At 37.4% G+C, this 27,577-nt stretch overlaps 1 protein-coding gene across 1 annotated transcript in view; it reads left to right on the forward strand.

Moving 5' to 3' along the window:
- The window catches only part of LOC128014041 (mucin-2-like), a 68,902-nt gene that overhangs the window by 6,125 nt on the left and 35,200 nt on the right, over window positions 1-27,577 (forward strand). The window contains exons 3-25 of the mRNA XM_052597281.1: window positions 1,384-1,645; window positions 1,907-2,021; window positions 2,626-2,716; window positions 2,862-2,983; window positions 3,717-3,936; window positions 4,168-4,293; window positions 4,905-5,019; window positions 5,175-5,313; window positions 5,482-5,601; window positions 5,741-5,807; window positions 5,907-6,044; window positions 11,468-11,632; window positions 11,751-11,845; window positions 11,929-12,055; window positions 20,723-20,978; window positions 21,100-21,152; window positions 21,256-21,356; window positions 22,625-22,776; window positions 24,087-24,225; window positions 24,418-24,522; window positions 24,747-24,926; window positions 26,981-27,220; window positions 27,313-27,469. Coding sequence (XP_052453241.1) covers window positions 1,384-1,645; window positions 1,907-2,021; window positions 2,626-2,716; window positions 2,862-2,983; window positions 3,717-3,936; window positions 4,168-4,293; window positions 4,905-5,019; window positions 5,175-5,313; window positions 5,482-5,601; window positions 5,741-5,807; window positions 5,907-6,044; window positions 11,468-11,632; window positions 11,751-11,845; window positions 11,929-12,055; window positions 20,723-20,978; window positions 21,100-21,152; window positions 21,256-21,356; window positions 22,625-22,776; window positions 24,087-24,225; window positions 24,418-24,522; window positions 24,747-24,926; window positions 26,981-27,220; window positions 27,313-27,469 — 3,285 coding nt within the window. The remainder of the gene's footprint in view (window positions 1-1,383; window positions 1,646-1,906; window positions 2,022-2,625; window positions 2,717-2,861; window positions 2,984-3,716; window positions 3,937-4,167; window positions 4,294-4,904; window positions 5,020-5,174; window positions 5,314-5,481; window positions 5,602-5,740; window positions 5,808-5,906; window positions 6,045-11,467; window positions 11,633-11,750; window positions 11,846-11,928; window positions 12,056-20,722; window positions 20,979-21,099; window positions 21,153-21,255; window positions 21,357-22,624; window positions 22,777-24,086; window positions 24,226-24,417; window positions 24,523-24,746; window positions 24,927-26,980; window positions 27,221-27,312; window positions 27,470-27,577) is intronic.

The raw sequence follows: 27,577 nt of genomic DNA on the forward strand, positions 1-27,577 counted from the left end.
TGCAATAGAATACTTAATTAGGTGTTTGCGTGTTGCTAAGACACGGTTTTCTGTGCTTGCATCTTTAGCAGTAAATATTTATTGAATAGCAACTATAACTTCACCCTTAAGTCAAGACTCACATCCTTGTTTAATCTGATATGGAGATAAAATGTTTCACACCATCAAGGTTAAAACACAGCTATAGGTCATTAAATATTTATTAAGACAATTCCATGGAAATGCTTAAGCTGGGTTCCACCTTTTGATCATAGATAAGAATATACAATTTACTATAAAAGAGCAATTGCTGACAGATAGCTCACATTATCTCTTGAAGATGGCTGTTGCCTCCATGGGGACTGTGAGAATGTCCCAGATGTGGATGCTGAGATGGGTCATCCTACTGGTAAAACTGCAGTCAATTAAAGCAGGTTAGAAAAATGACAAATGAAGAGTTATTGCAAGAAATGTACACATTATGACTATACTTTGCTGCAGCCTGGAATTGAACTGATGGTTTCGTCTGGTCAGAGGAGAACTGGCCCCCCGACTGAGCCTGGTTTCTCCCAAGGTTTTTTTTTATACATTCTGTCACCGATGGAGTTTTGGTTCCTTGCAGCTGTCGCCTCTGGCTTGCTTAGTTGGGAACATTTCATTTACACTAATTTTGTTGACTTGAATGCAAATGATTGCACAGATATTTAAACTTAACTGAAATGATTGCATGACTGAATTCAATGATGAACTGCCTTTAACTGTCATTTTGCATTATTGACACTGATTTTTATTTAAACACTCTTTTTTGTTTAAAGTGCTACATAAAAAATGGTGACTTGACATGACCTGACTTGAGACTTTTCATTTAAGGTTTTATGATTAATTACGAAGACGATCCTATGGATGCCATGTGGCCAACAACAATAGCAACAACAGGTGAAAATATCATTGTTTGTGGATTATATAAGATACACTTATCACATTGATATATATATATATATATATATATATATATATATATATATATATATATATATATATATATATATATATATATATATATATATATATATATATATATATATATATATATATCAGTAATAAAAATCAGTATAAATCAATGTATTAACAGACTATAATTAAAAATGGTGCTTATGTTCATCTAAATTAACTTACACATCAAACTCATTGGCAACAACTGGTGGGTAAAATTGCAACACAGTAAAAGTGGTGATAGTTATTGCTAAACTAGAAACACACTAGAAATGGTTATTACTTTATAAACCTCATAAAACATTTCAAAGAATAACTTAAGTTAACTTAACTTAAGAATAGCAAATCCATAATTGATAAATATGTAAACACTGGTGTAAATTATTTGCATTCTCTCTTTTTTTGTTCCAGTTCATCCCCGTAACCATGTCAAAAACATCTGTAGCATGTGGGGAAACTTCCACTTCAAAACATTCGATGGGGACTTTTATCAGTTCCCAGGCACATGCGAGTATAACCTGGTCTCCGACTGCCAAAGCCTCATTCGCCAGTTCTCAGTTCACGTGATGAGAACAGAACTCAACAGTAGCCCAAAAATCAGCAGGGTGTCGATTACCATCAATGATGTCTCTGTGAAAATCACCAAAAATCAGGTCCTGGTCAATGGAGAAAAGTAAGTTTGTGGGGGCCCCAGACCTTTTGCCTTCTGGTCCAAACTTGCCAAAGACATATCATTCTTGTTAGACAAAGACTTGGTTGTGACTATGAATCAGTGGTTCTACACAGTTTTATGTATCTTTTTACTAAACTGGTTGTTTAATAAAAACGGTTGTTCACAGAAAAAAAAAAAAGTGCTGCTCACTTCCTACCACAGCAAACACAAAATACATGAAAATGTAATATGATTTTAATTTGAAGCTTTTCTTTTATTTAGTGAAACACTGCCTGTGCATGTCGCAGGGATTCTTGTAGAAGAGAACACAATTTACTTCAGACTCTATTCCAAAATGGGCATCACTGTCTTGTGGAACAAAGAGGATTCAGTCATGGTGAGTCATTTTTGCCATTCAGTTTTATAATACATGAATTAGAATGAATGTTTCATTAATGTGGCAACACTGTTAGTCTAGCTATTTTTTGTTTCTGAACAAGACCATCCTAGACAAGTGCTTCTGGAGTTCCCCTACATGCAAATGACAATATATTTAGTACAGTACTTCAGATTGTATCCAGGTTTCTAACGCCACACTAGGAACTCGAGAGCTGTATCATACACAGTACTCCAATATTTAAAGGGATAGTTCAGCCAAAATTACAATTCAATCATTATTTACTGGTCCTGATGACCTGTTAACTTTTAATTTTTACTGTAAAAAAAAAAAAAAAAACTACTAATGTGCAAGATTTTTATGTTTTTCCAATCAGTAATGCAAAAAACTAGAATTAAGTATAGATATCTATAATTCATATCTAGCATATTAAAACTAACTGATACAATATTTGTTTAAAAGCTATACAGTAGGCCTGTCCTTGAAGTGGACTATGATTGCAAATGCCTTTGATACGAGCTAATATTAAGACTAACCGATAATTCCATGATGCTGGGGTTGCTAAAAAAAAAAAAAACTGTCTTTCCCTGTGATGCTGTTGTAGGTGGAGTTGGACTCCAAATATTTAAATCGCACCTGTGGATTGTGTGGTGATTTCAATGGGGTTCCAGTTTATAATGAGTTCATTCAATCAGGTGAGTTTCTGTAAATGACAAATTCTGTCATTATTTCTCAATTACAAGACTGCATGTTTACCTTGTGTATTGCTAATTTTTTTCATCTCCAAAAACATCAGGTGTCTTCATTATAGAACTCATGTATTTTTTTTATTCACTATAGCACGACAGATTAGCATCAATGAGTTTGGGAATAATCACAGAGTTCACAACCCAGAGCTTGACTGCAATGATCCTTCTGAACAAGTTGATGAGAAAAATGTGGTAGACCAGTGTGAAGAACATGTAAGTTACAGACCCTGTATCTGTAAAATCTTTATGGGTTTAATATATTTAGGTGGAATTCCTTAATGCATGATGATTATTTTCATCATTTAAAACAAACAGGCAATCACTCACTATGACAACAAGGTCAACAATTTAGGTTGGACTCACTAGGCAGTATGAACCATGCCATCAGACACAGTATGCATATAGTGTGCTTTTTAACCATGCTGGAGCAAAAAAAAAAAAAAAAAAAAAAAAAAACAGCTAATGCTTTTGTTTGTGGTACTGTCATCATTAAGACAACAAAAATTTTCTATTATTACTTGGAAAGTACTGTTTTCAATTAATTTGATTAAGGTTTATAATGGATATAGCCCACACCTTATTGATGAACAGTAATTGTAGTTTGCGGGTAAAGCTGCAAATTCCTCCATCAGTTTCATCTGCCTCCATGATAATGTTCTGTTACTTGCAGCACAATTAATTAATGAAAATCACTGTGACATGTAAGTGATAAATCTAGACAGTCCATTAGTGAAAGCGATTTTCTTCCTGTTTACTTTAAATCAAAAAGTTGCATAGTAATGACGTATGTGTGCTCCGCCCCAGAATGTGCAATGTGAGTGCAGGCCAGTGAAGGAGTGGGGAGGGGGTACAATCACTCTAGTACAAGACAACCGAGCCTAGTATGAGTATGCCCTTACAGAAGGTTCATGTGGACCTCTGATACACTGTACTTGTATCACTACAGCGGGCAGATTGTGAAGACCTTTTGAAAGATAAAAAGTGGATATCCTGTACTGAAATTTTGAACCCTGAACCGTATATCGAGGCCTGTATGAATGACATGTGCTTGAATCAGCCTGAAGACACTGAAAACTCCACGCTCTGTGCGACTCTGTCTGAATATTCACGTCAGTGTTCCCACGCTGGGAGAACTCCACCGACCTGGAGAAGAGCTGACTTCTGCGGTAATAACTACCACTGATGCTTCTCTCTTGAGCTTTTTACTTGCTTTTTTCCCTTTTTGTTTAAAATAATTCATTAATTCCCTGTTCTAATAAAAATGATGTCAACTGATGGAACTAATGACACTATTTCAAGTAAAATCTTCAGAAAAAAATAAATAAAAAATAAACTGATGCACCAGCTTTTTTTCATAATTCAGCTGTAAAGACTGCGTGTCTTGTTTTCACATGCAGCTGTGAAGTGCCCTTACAATATGGTACATTCTGAAAGCAGCTCCCCCTGTATGGACACATGCTCACACAAAGACACAGATGTACTGTGTGATCAACATAACATTGACGGTTGCTTCTGCCCTTCAGGTCAGTCCCCAATACATGATATTAAATATAATTTTAGTTCCACTGTATAAACATAATCCTATTTAATGATTTAATGTGGTTCATTAACGAACCACATGTAGAATACATGTTAATTTTATAGTACAATCATTAAGGTGTGACAATCATGATGTGTCTAATTGTTTCCTCAAAACCCAACAGTAAAACTAAAAGTTTTCAAGTTCCAGAGAAGAATGTTCATGAATGTCATGTTCTCCCTGTGTGGGTTTTCTTCCCTGCAATACAAAAGCATGCGCTTAGGTTAACTGGAGACACTAAATTATCCCTTGGTGCGAATGAGAGGGCGAATGTGTGTGACATACAGGCTATCTGTCTACTCTAGGGTGAAAGGCTCAAGCCCCCCACAACCCTAGAATGAATGGATTGATATCAAACACACACACATACACAGTTTAAAGAATGAATGCATTTATGAATTTTGCTTATAAGCATTCACATACTTATTCCTACAATCTGAATGTTCAATGTTTACTCAGAAGAACATGAAAATGTGATTAAACCAGTTGCTGATTTTGTGTACTGTGTAGGAACTGTGTTTGAACGGTTTAAGAATTGTGTTTGAACCATTATAGGAACTGTGTTTGATGAAATCTCAAACATGGGCTGCATCCCGGTGAAAAAGTGTCAGTGTAAGCATGACCGCATCTACAGCACAGGAGAGGTTCTTCACAAAAAAGCAGAGAAATGGTAAAAAAAAAAAAAAAAAAAAATCCTTAATTGCAAGCAAAAACTACAACAACAATAATTCACACTAAAAACATGCTTTGTACTACAATGTTGTATCACTACATTGTATCTGTAGTACTGAAGGTGGCTGTTTATGATGTCTGTTTGTAATTCAGTATATGTAATGAGGGAAACTGGATCTGTACAAGTATTCCTGGGCCTGGCCTTTGCTCAGTAGAGGAAGGATCTCACTTCACCACATTTGACGGGAAAGAATTCACTTTCCATGGAGACTGTAACTATGTGCTTTCAAAAGTAAGTGTTTTAGTTACTAACTACACCTTCTAAGACATTTACATTTGGAAAGTAAAATTATTTTTGTTTGTATTCATGTTCTAATCATTCTCGTCATGGCATTTATGTTTACATGGCATTTATGTTTACAAATAACGTGAAATTAAAAATGTATTTGTGTTTTTATAGGACTGTAAGAAGTCAAAGTTTGTCATATTGGGTCAGATTGTTCCTTGTGTTTCCCTTAACACTGACACTGACACCTGCTTGAAATCTATAGAAGTGCTGTTTAACGATGACAAAAAACATGTGAGTTCATTCCCTTGCACACAAAATTTAAAAGAGTAATATCACACATTTGCTTAAAGCTCAGTTTCAACTGTACAGTCTTTGGTCAACAAATTGCTTAACATGCAACATACAGTGACACTGTGTCTTTCTTCATTAGATACTGCTGATAAAAGCTGATGGCACAGTTCAACACAATTCAATAGTTTCACTTCCTTACATGACAGGTGAAGGAGAGGAGCTCTGTATTTCTCTTCTGTTTTAGTTTTTTAATCCTGTTTTGTAAATTATTGCTTATGATATTTGGGTGACTCTTTTTCTCTCAGCTGACTTCACAGTGTTCATGCCATCATCGTTTCACATCATGCTTCAGACCACCTTTGGGCTGCAGGTGCAGGTACAGCTGGTGCCTCTTATGCAGGTCTACATCAATGTGGACCGAAGATTCCAGGGCAAGACTTGTGGTGAGTACTTTTTAAAAAAACAAAACATGAAATCTAGAATATGAATTAAGTAGTTACTTCATCACGATGTCCAATGTGCTGTTCATGTGTTCTCCAAGAGCCAGACTTTCAATTTATCTAAATATAAATATATGTTTAACGTTTAAAAATATGATCTAAATATAATATACATAAAAAAAACATTCTAATGTTTTAAGAATTATTTTAAGTTTCGAATATGAATATTTTGTGAATGAATGCAAAGATACTAAAATATGTGTTTTAGTTTTATGTTGCTGAGATGCATGAAATCCTTATGTAGAACTCCCTTATCAGTAATGAGAGAAAGAGACAAGAGTTAGTGGTTGCTTAAGCGGTCCTCTTTGTTGTCTTTAATAAACATTGTATTCAATTAAGAACTTTAATTAAGAAGAGTCATACATAAGTTTAAATAAATAAATTAGATTATATATATATATATTATATTTATATATATATATTATATTTAAAATTTAAAGCATATAAGTTATATTTTCACATACAATTTAATAACCACGTCACCGTAGCCATGGGAACGTATTTTGAGTGTGTGTGTGTGTGTGTGTGTGTGTTCGTGGGGGGGGGGGTCTTCAGTGATGCAAGAAAACTGACTGCAACTTTTGTTTATTTTCTTAATTTCAGATAAGTGACTTTGTCTTTACTGTTGCTGGGTTTTCATTTAAAAAAAATAAAATGAACCACATTTTAAGCATTTGTTTTAAATAAGGGAAAATACCTTATTTATTTGGGTTTCAATGTAAGTGGGCTATAATCATCTTATTCATTTTGTAAAAAAAAAAAGTTAGGCATTTTATGTGAATTTCTCATTCGATTTTATAGCTGTGTTTTAACCAATAAGCTAATAATGAACCACAAAATCCAAATCCAAATCCAAAGACCATTTATTTTTTCTGTTACAATGCGGGAAAAACATATTATCCTTGTTCATTTTTGATAACTGTTCAAAGTTGCTTGTTTCACTTCGCCTACCCTATACCTACTCTGATTGGTTCGATCATTTTTCATAGACGTACATGATAGGAAATGTGTGCGTAGTTGGTGTATGAAGGAGCATGTGGTTTAAAAAGCTAAAAATGCAGTGATGTTTTAGCCTTCATTATAATGTATGTTGTTTATTGTAAACTTGACTCACTATGTCTGTTTTATTGAATCACAAGATGTTAGCTGCTGCAAGTTTAATCTTTTGGACCACTCAAATGCACAAATAAATCATTGGGACATTCTAAACCACTTAACATGAACGTTGGCTATGTGGCTTAATGCATTAGAACGGTGTTTTAAAAAGACCAAACTCAGTAAACACATTGTTAATAAAGCATTCTATTCAGAGAAAAGCAGATATGAGCCCAGAATACAAATAAATACTGTAGTATTTTTGAACCATGCTATAGTAAAGTGTATTATACTGTATATATTATAGTATTTACAACACTTTTTTAATGAATGCTACAGCATATTGTAGTATTAACTATAGTGAACTGATAAACTGTAATAAATTCTGTAGTATACTTTGGTTTTTAATAGGTAATAATTGATAGTCTGAATGCACTGTAAGTAGCTTTGGATAAAAGCGTCTGCTAAATGCATAGATTTAAGTTAATTTTAATTTTACTAGGGATGGAATGATACAATTATTTCAGAACCGATCTGATATTGAAAATTCTGAGTATCTGCCAATACCGATCCAATCCAATACCAGCTAATGCTGGGTACACAGCAAAATACTTTTTACATCTTATAAGATTTTTTCAAAATGTGATAGACCACAAACATGAGGATGAAAAATCCTAGATTTAAACGTTTTGCTCCTATAGTGTGTTGTGTGCCATGATGTGACAAAGACTGCACACCACATACGAACAGATTTTCAACCAGAGTCTCGACTGTGAACACAGGAAGTCTTGCAAAATCCTGCGATACTTCAGAATAAGTATGGGGGACGATATGCAGGAATACATTTTATATTAATTATAAATTATATGATAATGTTTGGAATGATTTTATACACGACATGTTGTATAAACATTTGTGCTGTTGCCAGAAATCAACAAGCTGATCCTCCATCTCTGCTGTCCACATAAATTTAACTTTTTTCTGCGCCATGACTGCTTCCATCTTCCATCATCTCGCTTTCTGATTGAATATTGTTTCGTTTTACATGATAATCTCAAGAGCGTGCACACGATTGTCCTCGGGGTTCCCTCCACACATCAGGATTTCTGATCATAAATATTAAACATGTTGAATATTCGCAATTGGGGCGGCTCTGACGTTCTTCCGATCAGGTTCGGACACTTTTAACACACCTCACACCAAAGGAAAATCTGATAAAATAATATGTTGAACCATTTATATAATCGGGACATAGCTACGATTGTCGTTAGGGATGGGCGAATCAATCCGAAAGTATCGATACTCAAATAAAAATATAGATACTAAGGTGTTTTTTATTTACCAGTGATTTTGTTTATGAAATACAAAATAATACCTACAATATGCCTTAAATTGGATGAATAATCTATGTTAGCAAATAATTGTGTGGAAGGGATTTTCCTGCTCATCTGAACACACGCAAATGTTGCAAGGGAGAATCAATCAGTTACAGTGAGCATTCACTCACTTCTGACAGTGCATTTAAATAGAGCTGCGTTTCCCAAGAGTAGCCTATAATAAAAAAGCATTTATGTTTTTGGAAAAGGCAGCCCAGAAAAATGCACAAAAAAACATAGGCTATATGTTTGAGTTATTTCTCAAGAAACCTATTGAAATTTCAACCTAGTTTGTGCTGTACATTTAGTTAAATTTGAATGTTAAAAGTTTATATTGCTCATGTTCTATTCTGTATTGTTAATATAAATCGGACACTCTTCGAATAAAAAGGTTGTATTTTATGCATGCTACAGACTACAGTCCCTTATGACAATGAACCATAGTAAAGTGAACAAAGTTTAACTATATTATTTGTAAATTTCCTTGGTTACCACTACAGTAAACATATTTTAACCATGTGTAAACAAAAATATAACCTAATAAGTTGCAATTAAGGCATATTGAATGTTAAAATGCATTTCAAATATAAAGTTAAGTAGGTATTATTACCCATTGTACTCATAATAATTAAATAAATTTCATAATCTAAAATTTCGGTTTAGAAGTATCATATCGGTATCGATGATACTGTCAATTAAAAGTATTGGAAGGGGAGGGGAGGGGAGGGGAAAAAGTATGTCGGAAGGGGATTTTTTTTTTTTTCTATGTAGAATTTCTATACTTCTCTGTGCTGAACTGATCATCAATCTTTTGTGTGTTAAACACAATCTACTAAATATAGGCAACTTAATTTTAATTAAAAATAACAAATGAAAAATATATAAAATCATAATCAGGACAAAAATACTATTATAAACTTGGCTAGTGGATGATTCAGTAGCAAAAGATACTCTAGAAAAATCACGGGTGCACAGTAATTTTATTAAATCTAGTGAAATATTTTATTGACAGATAACACAGTCACAGTGTGCAGGTTGCGCAGCCTTATGAAACCGCATAGAAAAATTAGTACAACACACATGCTGCTCTTCTCATGTTCATCTCCTTTTCTCTCTTCACAGCAGTTCAGTGTACTGTTTGAGTATATTAATTACTCCAGGATATTGGTTTATTTCAACTATTGGATATTGGAGGTTGTGAAAGCCATGTTAAAAAAGTGAATAATTTAAGTAGTTTGTGGATTAATGGTTATTGGAGAATTTAACCATTTCCAAAAATTCAGTACGATTTGAAAGTGAAAGTGAAAGTGACATGACGTGACATTCAGCCAAGTATGGTGACCCATACTCAGAATTCGTGCTCTGCATTTAACCTTTCCGAAGTGCACACACACAGAGCAGTGAACACACACACACTGTGAACACACACCCGGAGCAGTGGGCAGCCATTTATGCTGTGGCGCCCAGGGAGCAGTTGGGGGTTCAGTGCCTTGCTCAAGGGTACCTCAGTCGTGGTATTGAAGGTTGAGAGAGCACTGTACATGCACTGCCCCCACCCACAGATCCTGCCGTCCCAAGACTCGAACTCACAACCCTTTGATTTGCGAGTCCGACTCTCTAACCATTAGGCCATGACTTCCCCTAAGAAGAACTGGTTAAATCGAACATTCATTCTCGAACTGGACATCCCTAGCACAAAGGGAAGAGATATTGATATGTAGTTATATTCAATTTGTGCGTTAGTTTACCGAGCCTTTTCTGTGAACAGTTTTAAACCTCAGTTCAGACAGGAACCACTTTGGCAAGTTTACTTAAGTTTATTGAACACAATTTTTCTTTAACGGTATGGTTCCTTATGGGGGGTCTTGCTCCCAGAATAATTGAACATACAAGAGCTTTAACATTAACCCCCTGGAACCATGAATTTAGAAATACATAACAATTAAGACTTTTAATAAAGTCTTTAAAGCAAACAGTGATAATCATGTAGATGTGGCAGTGGTACGTCTATCCTGGTTATGAAGATGGGTGTCTCTCAGCAGTGAGGTCCATACTAGCTAAGATTTTGGAAGCCTTAATGATCTGAAACAAAGAAGACGACAGCCAGAAGGTGCACAGTAATGTGCTCATGCTTATAATGGGGAGGGAGGGTTGTGAGCCGTTGAGCATATTTACCAAGCAGTAGTGCCTTGTACATATATAACCCGTGTCTAATAGGAGAGAGGTAGTGATTGGAGTGATTTGACAGCTGACCGAATCAGCTGTTCACAGCCATGCCTCCGTGGCCTGACTGAACTAACGCTGCGCTTGATTTCAGTCAGGAACCACTTGGCAAGTTTACTTGAGTTTACTGAACACAATTTATCTTTGGCGGTATGGTTCCTTATGGGGGTTCTTGCTCCCAGAATAATTGAACATACAAGAGCTTTAACATTAACCTCCAAAACATAATGAGAGGTATTACTGCCTGAAAAAGAACCCCCCCAAAACCAACCTTGTTCCAGTCCTGCAAAGAGTGTTATTGAGATATCCTTAATGTAGCCTACTGGATAGCGAAGGGGTATTCTCCCTTGTAATGAGTCAGAAAATAGCGGGTCTCTCTATAATTAAGGTAGCTGGTAATAGCAGCGAAGAAGATAATTTTAGACTTACATGACCCAAAGTATATGCAGGGTGGTCACATGCATGATGGTCACACGGATCACATGGATCGCAAAAATTAAAAAAATGTCACCAGGCTCGACTGTATTCATTGTATTGACTGTATGATGTATTCATGTCAACGTTTAAAGCTGCACCTGTAAACTTTTACATGAGCAGGACAATTTGAGAGTTAAATCCGGTTTAAGAATGTGTATGTGGCCATTGATGTGTGGTGTTCATTGGTTTGTGCAGGTCTTTGTGGAAATTTTAACAAAGTGCTGTCAGATGACCTGAGGACCCCTCAGCAAGTGGTGGAGGGTACAGCGGTTTCCTTCGCAAATGCCTGGAAGGCTCGTTCCAACTGCCGTGACTGTACTGAGAGAATGGACGACCCCTGTTCCTACAACAGTGACAGCAGTGAGAATCTTTTTACACAAATGGCAGACCATTTGCATCTGTTTTTTATTGTGTTCTACTTTTAGGAGGGTTTAGCATGTGCGATTACATGTAACACCATATGTTATGATGCCTTTAGAGCAATTCGCTGAGCACTGGTGTTCCAAGATGAAGGACAAGGAGAGTCTTTTTGCCCTATGTCACACCACTGTCAATCCAGAAAGCTACTACAAAGTATGATCAATTTAATAATTTGTAGTGAATGTTACACTACTTTCCACAACATCCAGTGATACGACATGTCTATGTGCTTTCAGAGATGCAAATACTCCAGCTGTACCTGTGAGAAGAGTGAGGACTGCCTGTGTGCAGTGTTTTCCTCATATACCAGAGCCTGTGCAGCTGAAGGAATAATCCTCAATGGCTGGAGAGATGTTGTGTGTGGTAAGATGGCTCAAAACATGTTTATTATCCAACGAGCGTACGTTAGCCAGTACGATGGTGGGGATAGATGGCTTGCGTGGGTTAGCCGTTAGCCTAGCCCGGATACCTCTGAGCTTCCCCCTCTTCTGCATCCTCTCACACCGCTTGTGGCGCCTCCGCTGCGGGCGAGATGCAATAGTGGGGGTCGGTGATGGTGAAGGCCTCCGTAGCAGATCAAGATCCCGCAGCTGTTCCGTGTGCACGGAGTTTAACTCTAAAAAGGCAGTCCTGCCAACATCGAGCAGAAACTCGCGACTGTATTTGCATTTACAGAAAGGTAGACGCGACGACAACGTACAAAAACACTGCGGCTCACAAGACAAAAAACACAAATACACCGTTCTGTCGGGACAGAGAGAAGCCGCTGCGTGTGGACGCACCGCCATCTTGACATCACCCTTAAAGGGTTAGTTTACCCAAAAATTAAAATTTGCCTGTGTTTTACTCACCGTCAAAGCATCCTAGGTGTATATGACTTTCTTATTTGAGACTAATCCAATCAGAGTTATATAAAAAATTGCCTTGGCTCCTCCAAGCCCCCTTAATTGGGGGGAAAGCATGTGTTTGTTGTCAACAGTTCAGAAGACGTGAAATAAAGTGCATGCATCTGTGATAAAACAACCTTCAGATGGCTCCAGGGTGTGAATAAAGGCCTCCTGAAGCAAATCCATTAGTTTTTCTAAGAACTATTTTATTACATTTTTCATATTTCAAACGTAATTTCCAGGAGCGACTCATATTCCAAGTCAACCACCCCCTGCCATTCCTTTGTGTTGGAACTCATCATTGCCTCCCTCAGTGTGCTTTGTTCTGTCACAAGACAAACACTAGCATAATGATCAACAGTCACTAGGTCAGCAAACTTATCATATCCATACCTCTTGGATGGTTTTCTGATCCTGATTATTCGCATATCCCATGAAACGGAGCTTCACAGCCTTCTTGTACAGTTTTCTTCTTTCCGCATCTGGAACATGAGCATGAGCTACATAACCAAACACTTTCATGTGACTCACATTTGTCTGTTTGCCGCAACATCTGTAGTAGGGTGTCTCTTGTTTCAGAATAAATGGGGGCAGCCGGTTCTGTATGTAAACTGCTGTCGCTACAGCCTTCACCTAGTATGTCTTTGGCAATTTAGCATGAGAGAGCATGGTTCTTGCTGCTTCAATTAATGTCCTATTCTTTCTTTCTGCAACACCATTTTGCTGAGGTGTGTGTGGTGCAGTTGTCTCATGATGGATACCTTGAACCTTCAAGTATTCCTGAAATTCCCCACCATTGTCCGTTCTTAGTCTTGTCCACACTCATTGGAGAATGTTTTCTCAAACTCCTTGGATTTGCAAAGAACTTCACTCTTCTGCTTCATAAAGTATACCTTGAAACATCTAGAATAGTCATCGATAAAAGTCACAAAATACTTGGACCCACCTATAGATTCAGTCTGCACGGGACCACAGATGTCACTATAGACCAACTGCAGTTTGCGTTAAGAACGGATTTCTCCCATTGGCTTATGAGGCTTTCTGGACAAATTTCCTTCCACACAGGCTTCACAGAAGGAAACTTCTTTCTCTGCAGGAATATCCACTCCATTCACCAGATTTTAAAGTTCCTTCAATTTGGTGGTGTGCCCCAGTCGCTGGTGCCACAAGCTGGCTGTTACTACACCTGAGACACAAGTGACAGTCGGGCAAGCTTCCCTTTGACACCCAGCTGATTGAACACATCAGGCCTTGGTGTTCCCATTCCTTGAAGATCTCCATCTTTACTATGGATGTAACAGTGAGACTTCTTGAACTGCACCATATTTCCTCTTCTAACAGCAGCTCCCACTGAGAAGAGATTCCCTGATAACTTGGGAACATACAGAACATCAAACATTGTGAAATTTTTTTACATCACTAACTTTGAATTTTATTCTCAGTTTAACGTTACCAAATCCGAGGGCATTAACCACTCTGCCACCACCAAGCTTTACAGACTGTTGTCTTGGAAATTGCTGGTAGTTTTGAAGGATTTTTTCACGAAATGTCATGTGCTTTGAAGCTCCATAGTCGGTCAACCACTCATTTCGTTGCATCATTTTATCTTGGTTCGCCTCTTTAGTGATAAAAGCACTCTCAGCCGAGTCTTCTGCATCATCACATGTTACACTCTGGCCTTGTGGGTTTTATTCCTTTTTTTTTTACTTGGACAGTCACGCTTGATGTGACCCTCCTTCCCACACTTGTAACATCTCCATGAGCTGAGTTTGTCAGCTTTCACTGCATATCACTGAAAACTTGCGTTGACATCGCTGACGCGCCACCGAACACAGCTCCACTAGACATACCACTGCCATAATTACCATCAGCAGACACTTGCTTTTGTTCTTCATTTACTAATGCTTGCTGAACAAACTGCAGTGTTAATTGTCCAACTTAGTTTTTAGTGCAGTGACACTTGTATCATAGCTTGATGGCAAACTACCCAGCAGTGTTAAAATTTTATCCCCCTCTTCAATTACAGCACCTATTGCTCCTAGCTGGTCAGTTAGTTATTTCATTCTTTTCAAATGTTCAGTTGTGCTCTCTCCTTCCTTCATTTCACATCTGAACTACTTTTTCATCAGAAACAACTTGTTTGCCTTGTGTGTCTCTCTCAAAATATCCTTTCAGTGTTTCCTATGCTTCTTTAAGGGTCTTACAGCTTGTTATCAGATACAACTGTGGTGTACTCACATTCAGCACCAACACAGAAAATGCTATTTCTTTACGTTTTTTGAATCCTGCCCTTGTCTGTGCATTTGCGACCTCTGGCAAATTGTCAGTCTCCTCCAATATGCCCCATAGACCTTTTGCTTTCATCAAATGTTCCATTCGAAATTTCCACGTTGCCCATTTCTCTGGCCCGCTTAGCTTTTCAATTAACAGTCTATCCTCCATTGTGAGTTCCACAACACTGTCTATGTCATACACACACAGAAAAAAAAAATCTTGTGTAAAAACACCTTTATAGCGAAGATCTGGGGCCATAACCTGTTGAAGTTTCCCGTGTTTTTTTTTTTTTTATTAACATTACTGAACAAAAATAGGAAGAACAGAACAGCAGCGACACTCAACGTAGTACAACAGTGAAATCTATTGGCAAATTACTATATTACAACATTAGCATGGCTTATTGTATTCTACTAAAACAGTGACACTGGGGGACACACCTTATCAACAATAAACATATAAGCTATTATTTACAGACAATCAGAACAGCCCAGAACATGAAAGTAAAATGCGCTAAATGAGCTAAGCCACTTAAAACAACATCTACAGATGTGGGCAAAGAGTATGTGGCAGCAGACCAGGCTGGGGCATGCCTCACACCGTGGCAGTCTTTTAAGCCTATCAGGCCAACCTGTAGAGAGATATTGACAAAGGGGAGGGGATCAATTCTGAAGATTTAGAAGAACTTAGACAGATCGCTGATCTCTCCCTCCGCATCACTAAAGAGACCACTCGCGCTATTGGGTGCTCTATGGCAGCCTTAGTGGCCACAGAGAGGCATTTATGGCTGACCCAGTCAGAAATAAAAGAAAGAGACAGGATCTCCCTCCTGGACACCCCTCTTTGGTGACACAGTCAATACTTTCATCGTCAGGTTCCAGGAGGCGGCGGCATTCCAGAGCTTCCTCCCTCGTCGTTCTCGTGGGGCATCTGGTCGGGAGATGCCCACACCACATACCAGCTCCTCATATCGTGGAGCACAGAAACAGAGCTCTGAGTCGGGGACTTCCAAGCCCAAATCAGACCTTTGGGCAATCTTCGAGGCCAGGAAGTCCTCGACAAAGCGATCTCGACACCAGGGGCTCAGGAGTACGGAGGTAGGCCCCTACGGGGGTAGAGCGTGGTCCATCTAATTATACAAGGAACAAGAAGTGAATTCCCTATTAAGGAAGGAGGCCATTGAGGTGGTCCCTCCTCAAGACAGGGTATCCGGGTTTTAAAGCTGGTATTTCATAGTTCCAAAGAAGGATGGGGGGTGGCGTCCGATCGTAGATCTACGTCAGATGAACCGCTCAGTTATGTCACTGAAGTTCAAAATGCTCACCATCATGCATGTTGTAGCTCAAATCAGATCCGAGGACTGGTTCGTCACAATATATCTCAAAGATGCATACTTCCATGTCTCCATCCTTCCACAACACAGGAAGTTTCTGAGGTTCACTTTCGGGGGTGAAGCTTACCCATGTAGAGTACTTGAAAAATGTGTAGATGAGGCTCTGGTTCCTCTGCATATGCAGTGCATCCGCATTCTCAATTATATCAATCATTGGTTGATTTAAGCTCAATCAGAGCAGATGGCGGTTCAACATCGAGTTGTCGTTCTCGCTCACATGAGGGAGCTGTGTTTGAGACTGAAAACCAGGAAAAGTTTACTTTCTCCAGTTCAGAGAACCAACTATCTAGGCGTAGTGTGGGATTTGACCATGATGCAGGCACATCTGTCTCCTACTTGTATTGATTCGATCCTCACGTCAGTCAAGAGAGTCAAAGAAGACCAGTCACTCGCTGTCAAACAGTTTCAGATATTGTACGTCTTATGGCAGCTGCGTCCAACGTGATACCTTTTGGCCTGCTGTACATGAGACCCCTACAGTGGTCGCTCAAGACCAAGGGATTTTCCCTGAGGGGGAATCCACTTTGAACAATCAAAGTCATGCGGCGATGCCTTTGTGCCTTAGACATGTCTCCATGGTGTGCCGAGGCTGAGGCCTCCAGTATGGTCCCGTGTTCCCCCCTGAGACTTGGTTGTGGTTCCTAAGGCTCTTTGTAAAGCTCCATTCGAGCCAACACATGATATCTCAGATAGACATCTGACTCTTAAGACTGCCCTGTTACTGGCTATCACCTCTCGGTAGCCCCTACCTACTTAGACTTTGCCCCTGGAATTTTTATACCCTTGAGCGGGTTATGTTCCTAAAGTTCACTCTGTCACACCACAACCCATAGTAGAGCAGGCCCTCCTCAATTTCTGGAGCCAGACCAGGAAATGCTAAATTGTATGTGTCCAGTTCAAGCTCTGGACACATACGTCCACAGAGCTGCCCAGTGGAGAAAATCAGACCAATTGCTTGTGTGCTACAGTCCCCCTAAACGAGACTTTCCTACATCTATGCAGACCCTCAGTTGTTGGATAGTCGAGGGTATCAACGTATCCTATGAGTCCTCTGGTCTTCCTGCCTCTTTTGTGAGTCAAGGCTCACTATATTTGGGGTATGGTGGCCTCTAAGGCTTTATCAGCAGGTGTGTCCCTCTTGGACATCTGCAACGCTGCGGGATGGTCCATGCCCTCTACTTTCATCGAATTTTACCAGGAGCCACTCCTGGCTCTTCTGTTCTCTCGCCTTAGCTGTGTTCTTCGGATACACACTAGGCAGGGATTTGGAAGTTTGGAAGTTTGGCTGCATTGGCACGTCATTCCCCAAAGCATTCGACGCAGCTCAAGATCCTGAAGAGGAACAACCCAAGGTTACGAATGTAACACTAGTTCCTTGAGGAACGAGATGCTGCATCGCATCGCCATACTCCCGGCACTCCTGCTGGTGCTTGCTTCCCTACTCGAAGCTGAAGTCCTGGTCATTACGTCACCCCGCCCATGACGTCACTCCATTTCATTGGACATATTTCACAGAATAATCAGAGTTGATTTTATTTTTCTATACTATTGGCCATTTATGGGTTCATATGAACTGTAATTCAGTTGCTTCTCTGTAGGTTGTTATAGATTGGAGAAACTAAAACCAGTATGGGCATAATGCCATTTTTTGGAAACAGTTTCTAAAAGGTATTTATTTTTCTGCCTGTTCTATTCTTCTATTAAGCATTTACCTCCCAATTTTATCTTAACCTATTGCGTTAGATAGTCATGGACATTTCTTAAACCATGGGGTTTTCAAACTGTGGGTCGCAGAGTGGGGCAAAGTGGGTTGCTCAAAGTAACCTGGCTGTAGCTAAATTAGCTTTTTTTTAATGACCCTCACACACATACAGTGCTCACAGACAATATACCAACACAAATTATGTATATAAGCAAAAAACGGCCTACCTTATTTTTTTAGTGGCCACTGTTAGTGTTGCTTTGTCAACCCACCCTCTGCTTCTTTCCAATCATTTTTGTAATGCCAAAATGTGGTAAGTTCTGCCTATGCTGTGAGGAATCATTATCAAAGTCTTGGGGTTTTGATGCCAGAAGAGATTTTATCAAGAGACAATAAAACCGCGAAAGCTCTGCAAAACAATCTATAGATTCTGTGTCTGTACTCTCTTTTATACAGTGTTTGCTGAAGGCATGTCCATGTTCAATACATTTCATGCATATGGTTATTGTTTATCAACTCTTTTATCTCTTTTGACTGTGTCTCCAGCCTGCCACCCAGAAAGGAGGCCCCAATTTATGTTCCATGACTAAAGAGGCCCATCATATATTTTGTCTAATGTCCAAATAGGATGTGCAGCTTCACCATATACTATAGTTTGTAATGTCTGCACATTCCATTCTCATGCAGGCCTCTACACACAACCAAATACACAATTAAATTAATACATAAATGGATACATAAATGGTTGATTAAACTAAATTCATATTTTGATTAATACAAATCTTCCACAATATCAAACTACTGTATATCAATAAAAACGGTATTGCTTCATATCGAATCGCTTATAAAGAAAATATCTATATATCATACAAACACTATATACCGGCCAGCCCTAGATCATAGCCTAAGTTGGATCAATTAATCCTTCTCAATTCATCACGACTAGCCTAAAATAAAATCAGTTAATAAAACAATTGAAGTATATCACTGTTAATTTAAATATCTAACCTTGATAGATGTGCACTACTAGCATTTCTGCGGAGAGTGGAGGCTAAAGTGCGATTACATGCATTTTTTTCTCAACAGCTGAAACAACTTAAAATATGGCATCATTTTTGTTCATTAAGGTAAGAGTAATACATCATTCGGAATGGTAAAGGGTCTACTTTTATTTCGCAATATCAACAAAATGTAAACGACCAAATACATACAAAATTATTTCAAAATGCACATCTTGAGTGTTCATGTAAACACAGTTGGTTTACATTTAAACATAAACGGTATATAGGCTATTGAATGTAAACTGTTGAGAAGCAAAGTGAATGTGGAGCTTATAAAATCCATACATGAGGTCTTAGAGACAACAGCCTACATAAACCTGCAGCTGTCATGAATGTTTATTTCAGTGAACACAGTCTAGTGTAATTTTACAGTTGAATAAATTATTCAGTTTCTGTAGTAATTCCCATAAAATCCAGAGACCTACACTTGTGACTGCACATGCACTGTCTGGTCTAGACTGAAGAATAGGCTTTTCTTTTTATGTTAATTGAGCATAATGAATTGCATTTTTGGGGCAGTTCAATTTAGATTTTTTTGTTGATTTGGAATAAGTAATTTATTTATGAGTTCAGCAGGCAATTTTGAGAATTCAGGTTGACCCCATTCATTTAGATGGTACTTGGTATTGGATGCCCAGGGTGGCTGCCCAGAGGTGTCGCAGGTATGGCAAGTGAGTGAACAGATTTCCTTTAAAGGGACTCTGTCAATTCTAACGTGGGTTGTCAGATTTAGGAAATGCAACACAAGGAGTTCAGTTGACAATGAGAGGTGACAAACTTTACAACCTTTCACTGTAAATTGTTGAGTTCATTTATCAAAGATTTAATATGCTGTGGTTACATAGCTTTTAGATGGATGCTAAAACCTTTTAGGTCAGGTAGAATCTGTGATCTCTGACCCAGTTCATTTGCTCGCTTCCATCTCTGCAGTATGCTGTTTTTGCTGAAAAACTGATAACCTATGCTGCCAGATTCTATTGGGTGAACCGTAGTGGCTGGAGTCACACAGACCAAAACAAAAACAGTTATTCCAACATGGTATGCAGTATGCAAATTTTCAAAGTAGATTAACTGGCTGTAACATGTTGTGGAGAAAAGTATGTGAACTTAGCATGTATCCTGATAATGTCTCCTATAAACATAGTATGGTGTTTTTATGCTTTGGTACAGTCCAAAAAAATAAATAAATAGAAAAATAAAAAATACACACAACATCTTTAATCTTTTTCAGGTAATGCATTAAAGTACCCCTTCGCTGCTACTCTCCAACTGTAAGAGGCTTGCTGCTCTTCTTACCTTCTTGCAAAGAAGAGCACCCCTATGCTGCAACCCTTTACCTTTAAGGAGCATGCGGCTCCAGTCTCTGTTATTTTAGAAGGACAAGCTTTTTGCAGATTTGCCATCAGTTTATAGATCGGGGGTGTTGGCCTATGGTTCATATTGGGGGGTTGTTATTGCTGCTCTCCATGCTCATTTATGACAGGCTTTATGGATGGGCAGGATGGTTCTGCCCAAAACAGAACCATACTGCCAATCCTACGTGTCAGTAATTTTGATGACAGTAGTACTGACAGAAATACAGTTTACTCAACATGAACTACACACAGAAACAGAACCTACCATGAACATTTTAAAAGAGCTCAGCTGTTTTAGTTTTGTAGAGTGAAAGTCTATCATCTCTAAGATACAATCTCTTTTAAACTTTCCCCACAGAGAAATATACAGAGAATTGCCCAGCTTCTCAGAACTACTCCTATCAGGTGCAGAGCTGTCAGCGTACCTGTCTGTCTCTTGCCTCTGAGCGCCAAAGCTGCAACAATGACTTTGTGCCCATTGATGGATGTGCATGTCCAGATGGACTCTACCAGGATGAGAATGGACTGTGTGTACCAATGGAAAAATGTCCATGTTACAAAGATGGAGAGACAGTCCAACCTGGCAAATCTATCAACATTAAGAATGAACACTGGTGAGTGAATGATATTATTATTTGTGCAGCAGTTTTTAAGATATGAAAAGTGTTGAAATGTAAAACTTCCAAACTGTACATTTAAAACCCAAGACAATGTAATGTTTTTTATTTTCTCCAGTGTTTGCGTGAATGGCATGTTCAGCTGTCAGTCCTTGAAAACTACAATTTTGGGTAATTCATTCAATGCCATGTCCAGCATGACATACATAAGCTCACTGTAAAAATCCTGTATCTACAGTTTGTGAGTTTTTAAGTGTCTGATATCTTTTTGCAGAGTGTACTCCTCCAAAGGTTTTCTTCAACTGCAGTACAGCACGTCCAGAAGAACATGGATTATTGTGTGCACAGTCATGTATGCAAAAGGAAGTTGATTGTGTAAGTGCAGTTTCCAAACTCTATTTTTCTCCCTCAAAGTCTTTTTCATTGCTGGAATATCTTTTAACCCAGCAAAATTACTAATTATTAAAATAACCCCTAGAAGAATATATATATATATATATATATATATATATATATATATATATATATATATATATATATATATATATATATATATATATTCAGAGTGCCTTTTGATTTTCAGTGACTTCAGTGTTTTTTTTTTTTTTTTTTGTAGTTAAATTAATTTACCAAAAGTTTTGTCAAAAATGTTGTCAGAATTAATACAAATGCCCCAAAATCATGATAAAAAAGTCGTATGGAGATAATTTACATAAAGTGTGTGTCTGTGTGTGTGTGGCTTTTAGCACATCCAGTCATGCCGGTGGCTGTGTGGCTGCAATAGAGCATTTTGCAGCATTAAGGTTAATGAATAATTATGAATGAATAACATTGATTGTTAATTTAAATGAGGATCGATCATGGAAATTATCGAAAATTGACATCCCTAATTATTACAAACTTGTTCAGAGTTTGACAGAAATATTTATTTTCATATAAAACTGATAAGGTATTTGAATAATTGGGGCTCCACCACCTTACAAAAATGTTGGCATTCTGTTGTGATGGTTAGTCGCAAGGTCAACCTTTTTGATAACTATTGATATTCAGTCTCCAGATAATCTTTCTGCAATGTTTTGGTTTTGATCTTTTGATCATAATTCCAAGTTTCAAGTCTCCACAACTTCTCAAATTTTTTGGTCTGAATGATCAAGTTGAGCTTAAGATTGCTGATCCTTGGTCATTCTAACAAAGGACAATACGTGCTTAAGCCCCTAGAAGGCACATATTGTCCCCTTGGAATTATAAGGTTCTATCTGCATTCTGAGTAGTTTTGAGATATTGAGCTTTAAAGTTTTTGTATTCCATAGACTTCTGTAGATAGAACCTTTTTGTTTTTTCAATAAAAAATCCCAAAATGTACACAACTTAAAATAAAACATCACATAATGTAAATAAATTGTCACAGAATAAGAATATGTGAATAACTCAATTTTGACAAAAATGTCAGATAGAACCTTATAATTCCAAGGGGAAGTTATATTTAGATATGTTTATACTTTACTTGAACCAAATGTTGATATTGAAACTCAAAACAGGGTTCAAATCCCAAACTGGATCCTATGGATGCCTTTCCAATAAATAAAATCTGTATTTTTTTCCTGATTCAACTCTGCTATCTCTGATCTACCTCTTCCATTCAGTTCTCGCAGGACTGTGAGTCTGGCTGCCAGTGTCCTGCAGGTCTGCTGGATGATGGCAAAGGAAACTGTGTTAAACCTTATGAATGTCCATGCCCTCACAATGGAATTTTTCATAAAACAGGCACTGAGATAGCTGTAGACTGCAATAATTGGTATGTAAGCTACAGACTTTTTATGACTAATATGCAACATATGCAAAGTTATGTTGACTGCTAGGCCATAATAGTAAGCACACACGGAATCTACATCTAGATAATTCTGCTGAAATCTTAGTGACTATTATTTAATGATAATAATAATAATTTACTACCTTTAAAGGCCATGTTGCAGGTTAACCACCACTTTCGATTAATGGGTACATAAATCACTCAAGATATGTATATCTCAAAAATAGGCTTAAAGATTTATATATATAAAATGTATATATTTTTATTTATTTTTTTACTGTCATTGAGTAGCACCGAGTGAAAAAAAAATCAATGTTTTCTTTATATCTAGTGGCAGTGATCATGACGTTAGTTCAGATAAGGATCGGCTTTGTCATAGTGTCGTAGTACTGGTAAACTTTGTCTTTTTCATCTAGAAATAGAAGGCATCATGCTAGCTATATGGACGTTTCTAAGCGTTTATCTCTTCCTCCGGTGAAGATGTTGTTGCAAACGTAGCCGCATGTGTGTCGTTGTGTTTGACAGGTGCTTGTGTGGGTGCCGTCCCATGTAAACTGCGTTGGAAAGCTTGTGCTGTAGGGAAGTGAGTGCGTTTGGGTCGCTGTTGTTCGATATCTCTCTATCTATATGTCTGTCTATCTATCTATATATGTAGTCTATCTATATATATCTATGTATTTATCTGTTTATCTATAATCTGCGCTGAATACTCTCGTCTACTACTCGTCTCTCTCTAGTCACTCTCAATGCTCTCAAGGCGGGCTTTGGTAAATTCTCTCCCCAACGTGACGTGATGCAATGCATTGTGGGGGAAAGGAGACCGCTGCAAGATTGTACCTACTTTTTCATATTATATTCCATTTTGTGATACCCAACAACATAAAATACAATGGATAACAGTTTAAATGTGTATTACCAACAAGCAAACTGCACAAATTCGTTAAAAAATTAACCTTGCAACACGGCCTTTAAGAATGCATATTTGTTTTTCCTTATTATAACTGTGGCAGTATGCACTTGTCCTGGTGTCTGGGCATTCCTGTTACTTAAATAGTAGGTTTGATTGCTTTACAATGAATGATGAAATAAATACTATAAAATGTATAACTTGAATTTAATGTACTGTAGGTCGCTTTGGATAAAAGCATCTAAAACATAAAAGCATCTACCGAATGCCTGGAAGTGTCTGCCAAATGCATTCTGAAAGAAGGCCATTCTCTAGGTGGCTTTTTAGAACATAAAACACAGTGGATTAACATAGATTCAAGTTAGCTTTCTGTATTACTTTGTTACAGCACTTGTCAACATGGAACATGGAAATGCACAGAAAATATCTGTCCAGGCATCTGCACAATTTATGGGAGTGGGCATTACAAAACTTTTGACCAGAAAAGATTTGGCTTCAGGGGAGAGTGCAGTTATATAGCTGCTCAGGTACCACCAGAGTTTTTATTTTGTTTTTGTAAATCTTTACAATGGCTCACTATAATTAGTGACACCAAAGCATTTTGTATATAACATTTTTTTTTGATTACCGATAAAATATATTCAGGAGGCAGCAGATGGGGTGGCATAATGTATGTTTTTGTGTTGTTGTATGTAAAGTATCATCCTCTTGTTTTTAAGGACAAATGTGGAGATAAGACAGGAATTTTTCATGTAATCACTGAGAATATTCCTTGTGGAACAACAGGAACAACATGCTCAAAGGCCGTTGTTATCCTTCTGGGGGTAAGATTAGGTTTCTATGACATTTAGCAGAACAAACTTGAATAAAATTAAGAATTAATTACAACATTTTACATTCAGTGTTAAAAAAGTATGTCTTTAGTATGTATCAAACAGTATCATCAAATTAATTCTGAAAGGTTTTTTCTTTCTTTCTTTCTTTTTTTGTTTCTTTCTTTCTTTTTTGTTTGTTTGTTTGTTTCTTTCTTTCTCTTACACACACTTAGAGAACAAAAATAGAGCTTTTTGATGATACTGTAAAAGCCATTGATACTGGAAGTGGCCCACAAATCAAGTACAAAGAGAAAACCATTGGGATGTACTTTGTCATTGATGCTGAAATTGGATTGACAGTTTTGTGGGACCGCAAAACCACCGTCCGCATCATTCTGCAACCTCAATACATGGTGAGTTGAATTAAGGTATAATCTAGAATTCATTGCACTGTTGCATACTGAATGGTAATAATAACATTATGTTTGCCATTACTATAACAGAGAAGACATTAATGTTGGTCAATGATCTCCAGAGATAAGATTATTTCTTATCTTAGTAGAGTGAACTAATAAATTTTATTTCAATTCAACTTATGGCAATTTTTTTTAGTTTTGTAAGTTGTCTGAGCGTTTGTATCATCTGAGATTTCCTGAGGGGTTGGCATCATTTCTTCTCAGGTGTTTAGTCATCTCAGGTCTTCAAGTAACTTGTGTAATTCCTAGTTACATCTCGTGGCAGAAACAGAGAATGAAATAGAGGTGGAAAAAAAGCCGCATAACTGCTGTTTTAACGAAGTAAAAGAATTATGTGTTCAACACAAGCAAAAGAATGTTAATGTGCATATGATCTGTTGTAACTGAAGTTATTGAAGATGCAGGACAATCACCTAGCAGTGCATAACAATAGTCCAGTCTTGAGGTCATACATGCATGAATAAGCTTTTCTGCATCAGAAACTGGTAGCATGTTCCGTAACTTGGCAATGTTTCTAAGATAGAAAAATGCTGTTTTGAAATATGATTTTGAAGTTGCTGTCTAATATAACCCCCACATTTTTGACTGTAGAGAAAGTAACTGAACATCAGTCTAGATACAAATTGTAATCTACGAGATTCTTTTATTTTTTTTGGTCCAACAAGTAATATCTTGTCCGAATTTATTAGGGGAAAATTATTGGTCATCCCGTATTTTACATTTTTAACTTAGCTTAGATAATTTACAAGTTTAATTTGGTCTTGTTGAAATATATAGTTGAGAAATATATCATTCAGAATAACAACTGAAACTAATTCTGTATTTTCTAATAATATTAAAGAGGGGCAACGTATACTGAAGATAGCAGAGTGCTTAGGAAGATCCTTTCAGTACTCCATACTTAACTGGATTAATTGAAATGATTCCCAGTTTAAATAGACAAAGTGATTGCGATTGGTAAGGTAGGATCTAAACAGTCTTAAAGCCTGCCCTTGAATACCTGTATAGATTTGTTATTGATCATGATCTATAGTGTCAACACAGCAATAAGAACAAGTTCTATAATACTAATGAGATGCAGCTTTGGTCTGATGCAAGAAGCAAGTCATTTGTATTTTTAACAAGTGTCGTTTCTTGTGCTATGCTGGTGCCTGAAACCGGACTGAAATTTTTCATAGATATAATTTTATGCAGGAAGTAGCACAATGTGTCAAACTTTTTCTAAAATTTCTGACATAAAGTTTTAAAATGTGTCTTTAATTTGCCAATTCACTAGGATCTAGTTATGGTTTCTTAATAAGAGGCTTAATAAGTGCCAGCTTGAAAAGTTTTGGGTTGTAATGAGAGATAACGAAGAGTAAATAATTTTGAGAAGCAGTTACAGGTAACAACTCTAATAAATTCTCACTAATTTAGTGGTAACATGATCTAATAAACATGTTGGTTTAGAAGCAGTTATATGTTTATTTAGATATTGCTGTCCTATGGTTGTAAAGCACTGCAGTTTGGGTGAAATTAATGAAGCTAAATTACAAGATTCTGTCGATTCTACAACCTTGGATAGGTTTGGTTATTTTCTCTAAGTTTGCGTAAATGCTCGGCCATGGCAATTTTAGAGCCTGTCTATAACTGTACATACTGTTTTTCCATGCAGTTCTAAAAACTTCCAAGTTTTTCTCCATTTGCATTCAAGATTACAATATTCTTTCTTGAGAGAATGGGTGTTGTTGTACCATGGCAATTTTTGTTGTACAATTTTTCTATTTATTTATTTTGATGGGGGCAACAGCTTCTAATGTATTAGAGAAGATAGTGCACATATTTCTGGTCATTTCTTCTAGTTCATATGTATTTATGGGTACAGAGAGCATAAATCAATCAGACAATTTATTTGTTAATCTATCTTTGGTGGTTAGAACAATAGTTCACGGAGCCATATAGCCAATATCAGTTATGGGCAATGTGATATTGTGATCTTTGTATTTTCACAGGGAGATGTTTGTGGACTATGTGGAAATTTCAATGGGAATGGAAATGATGACTACATAACTCAAGGCAGTTTGAAAACCACAGATATAATGGAGTTTGTCGACAGCTGGAAAGTGTCAAGCACCTGCCCTGATGCTGCACCAGACTTTGACCCATGCTTTGAAACCCCAAACCGTGTGACATGGGCAGAAAGAGAATGTAGCATTATAAAGGACATTACGTTCAAAGACTGCCATAACAAGGTACAGATGGAAAACCCTTTCAGTCAATAAATGAAGTAATCTATTATGTTGTATACAAGAATCCATCATAAAGGAAATGCATGTTCCTACAGGTGGATCCGAACCCATATTATGAGAACTGTGTGAAGGACTCATGTGCATGTGACACAGGTGGAGATTGTGAGTGCTTCTGTACAGCTGTTGCAGCTTATGCTCAAGCCTGCAATGAGGCAGGTGTTTGTGTGGACTGGAGAACCCCTGATATCTGCCGTAAGCATCTTAAATTCTAGTACACATCTTAAAACTCTAATTAGGGGCCAAGCCCTATTGCATCTATTAGTTCAATCAGGACCACTTCCCTCAAGTATATTTATGACA

This window comes from Carassius gibelio, chromosome B25 (assembly GCF_023724105.1).
Source record: "Carassius gibelio isolate Cgi1373 ecotype wild population from Czech Republic chromosome B25, carGib1.2-hapl.c, whole genome shotgun sequence".
NCBI classification, from domain to species: domain Eukaryota; kingdom Metazoa; phylum Chordata; class Actinopteri; order Cypriniformes; family Cyprinidae; genus Carassius; species Carassius gibelio.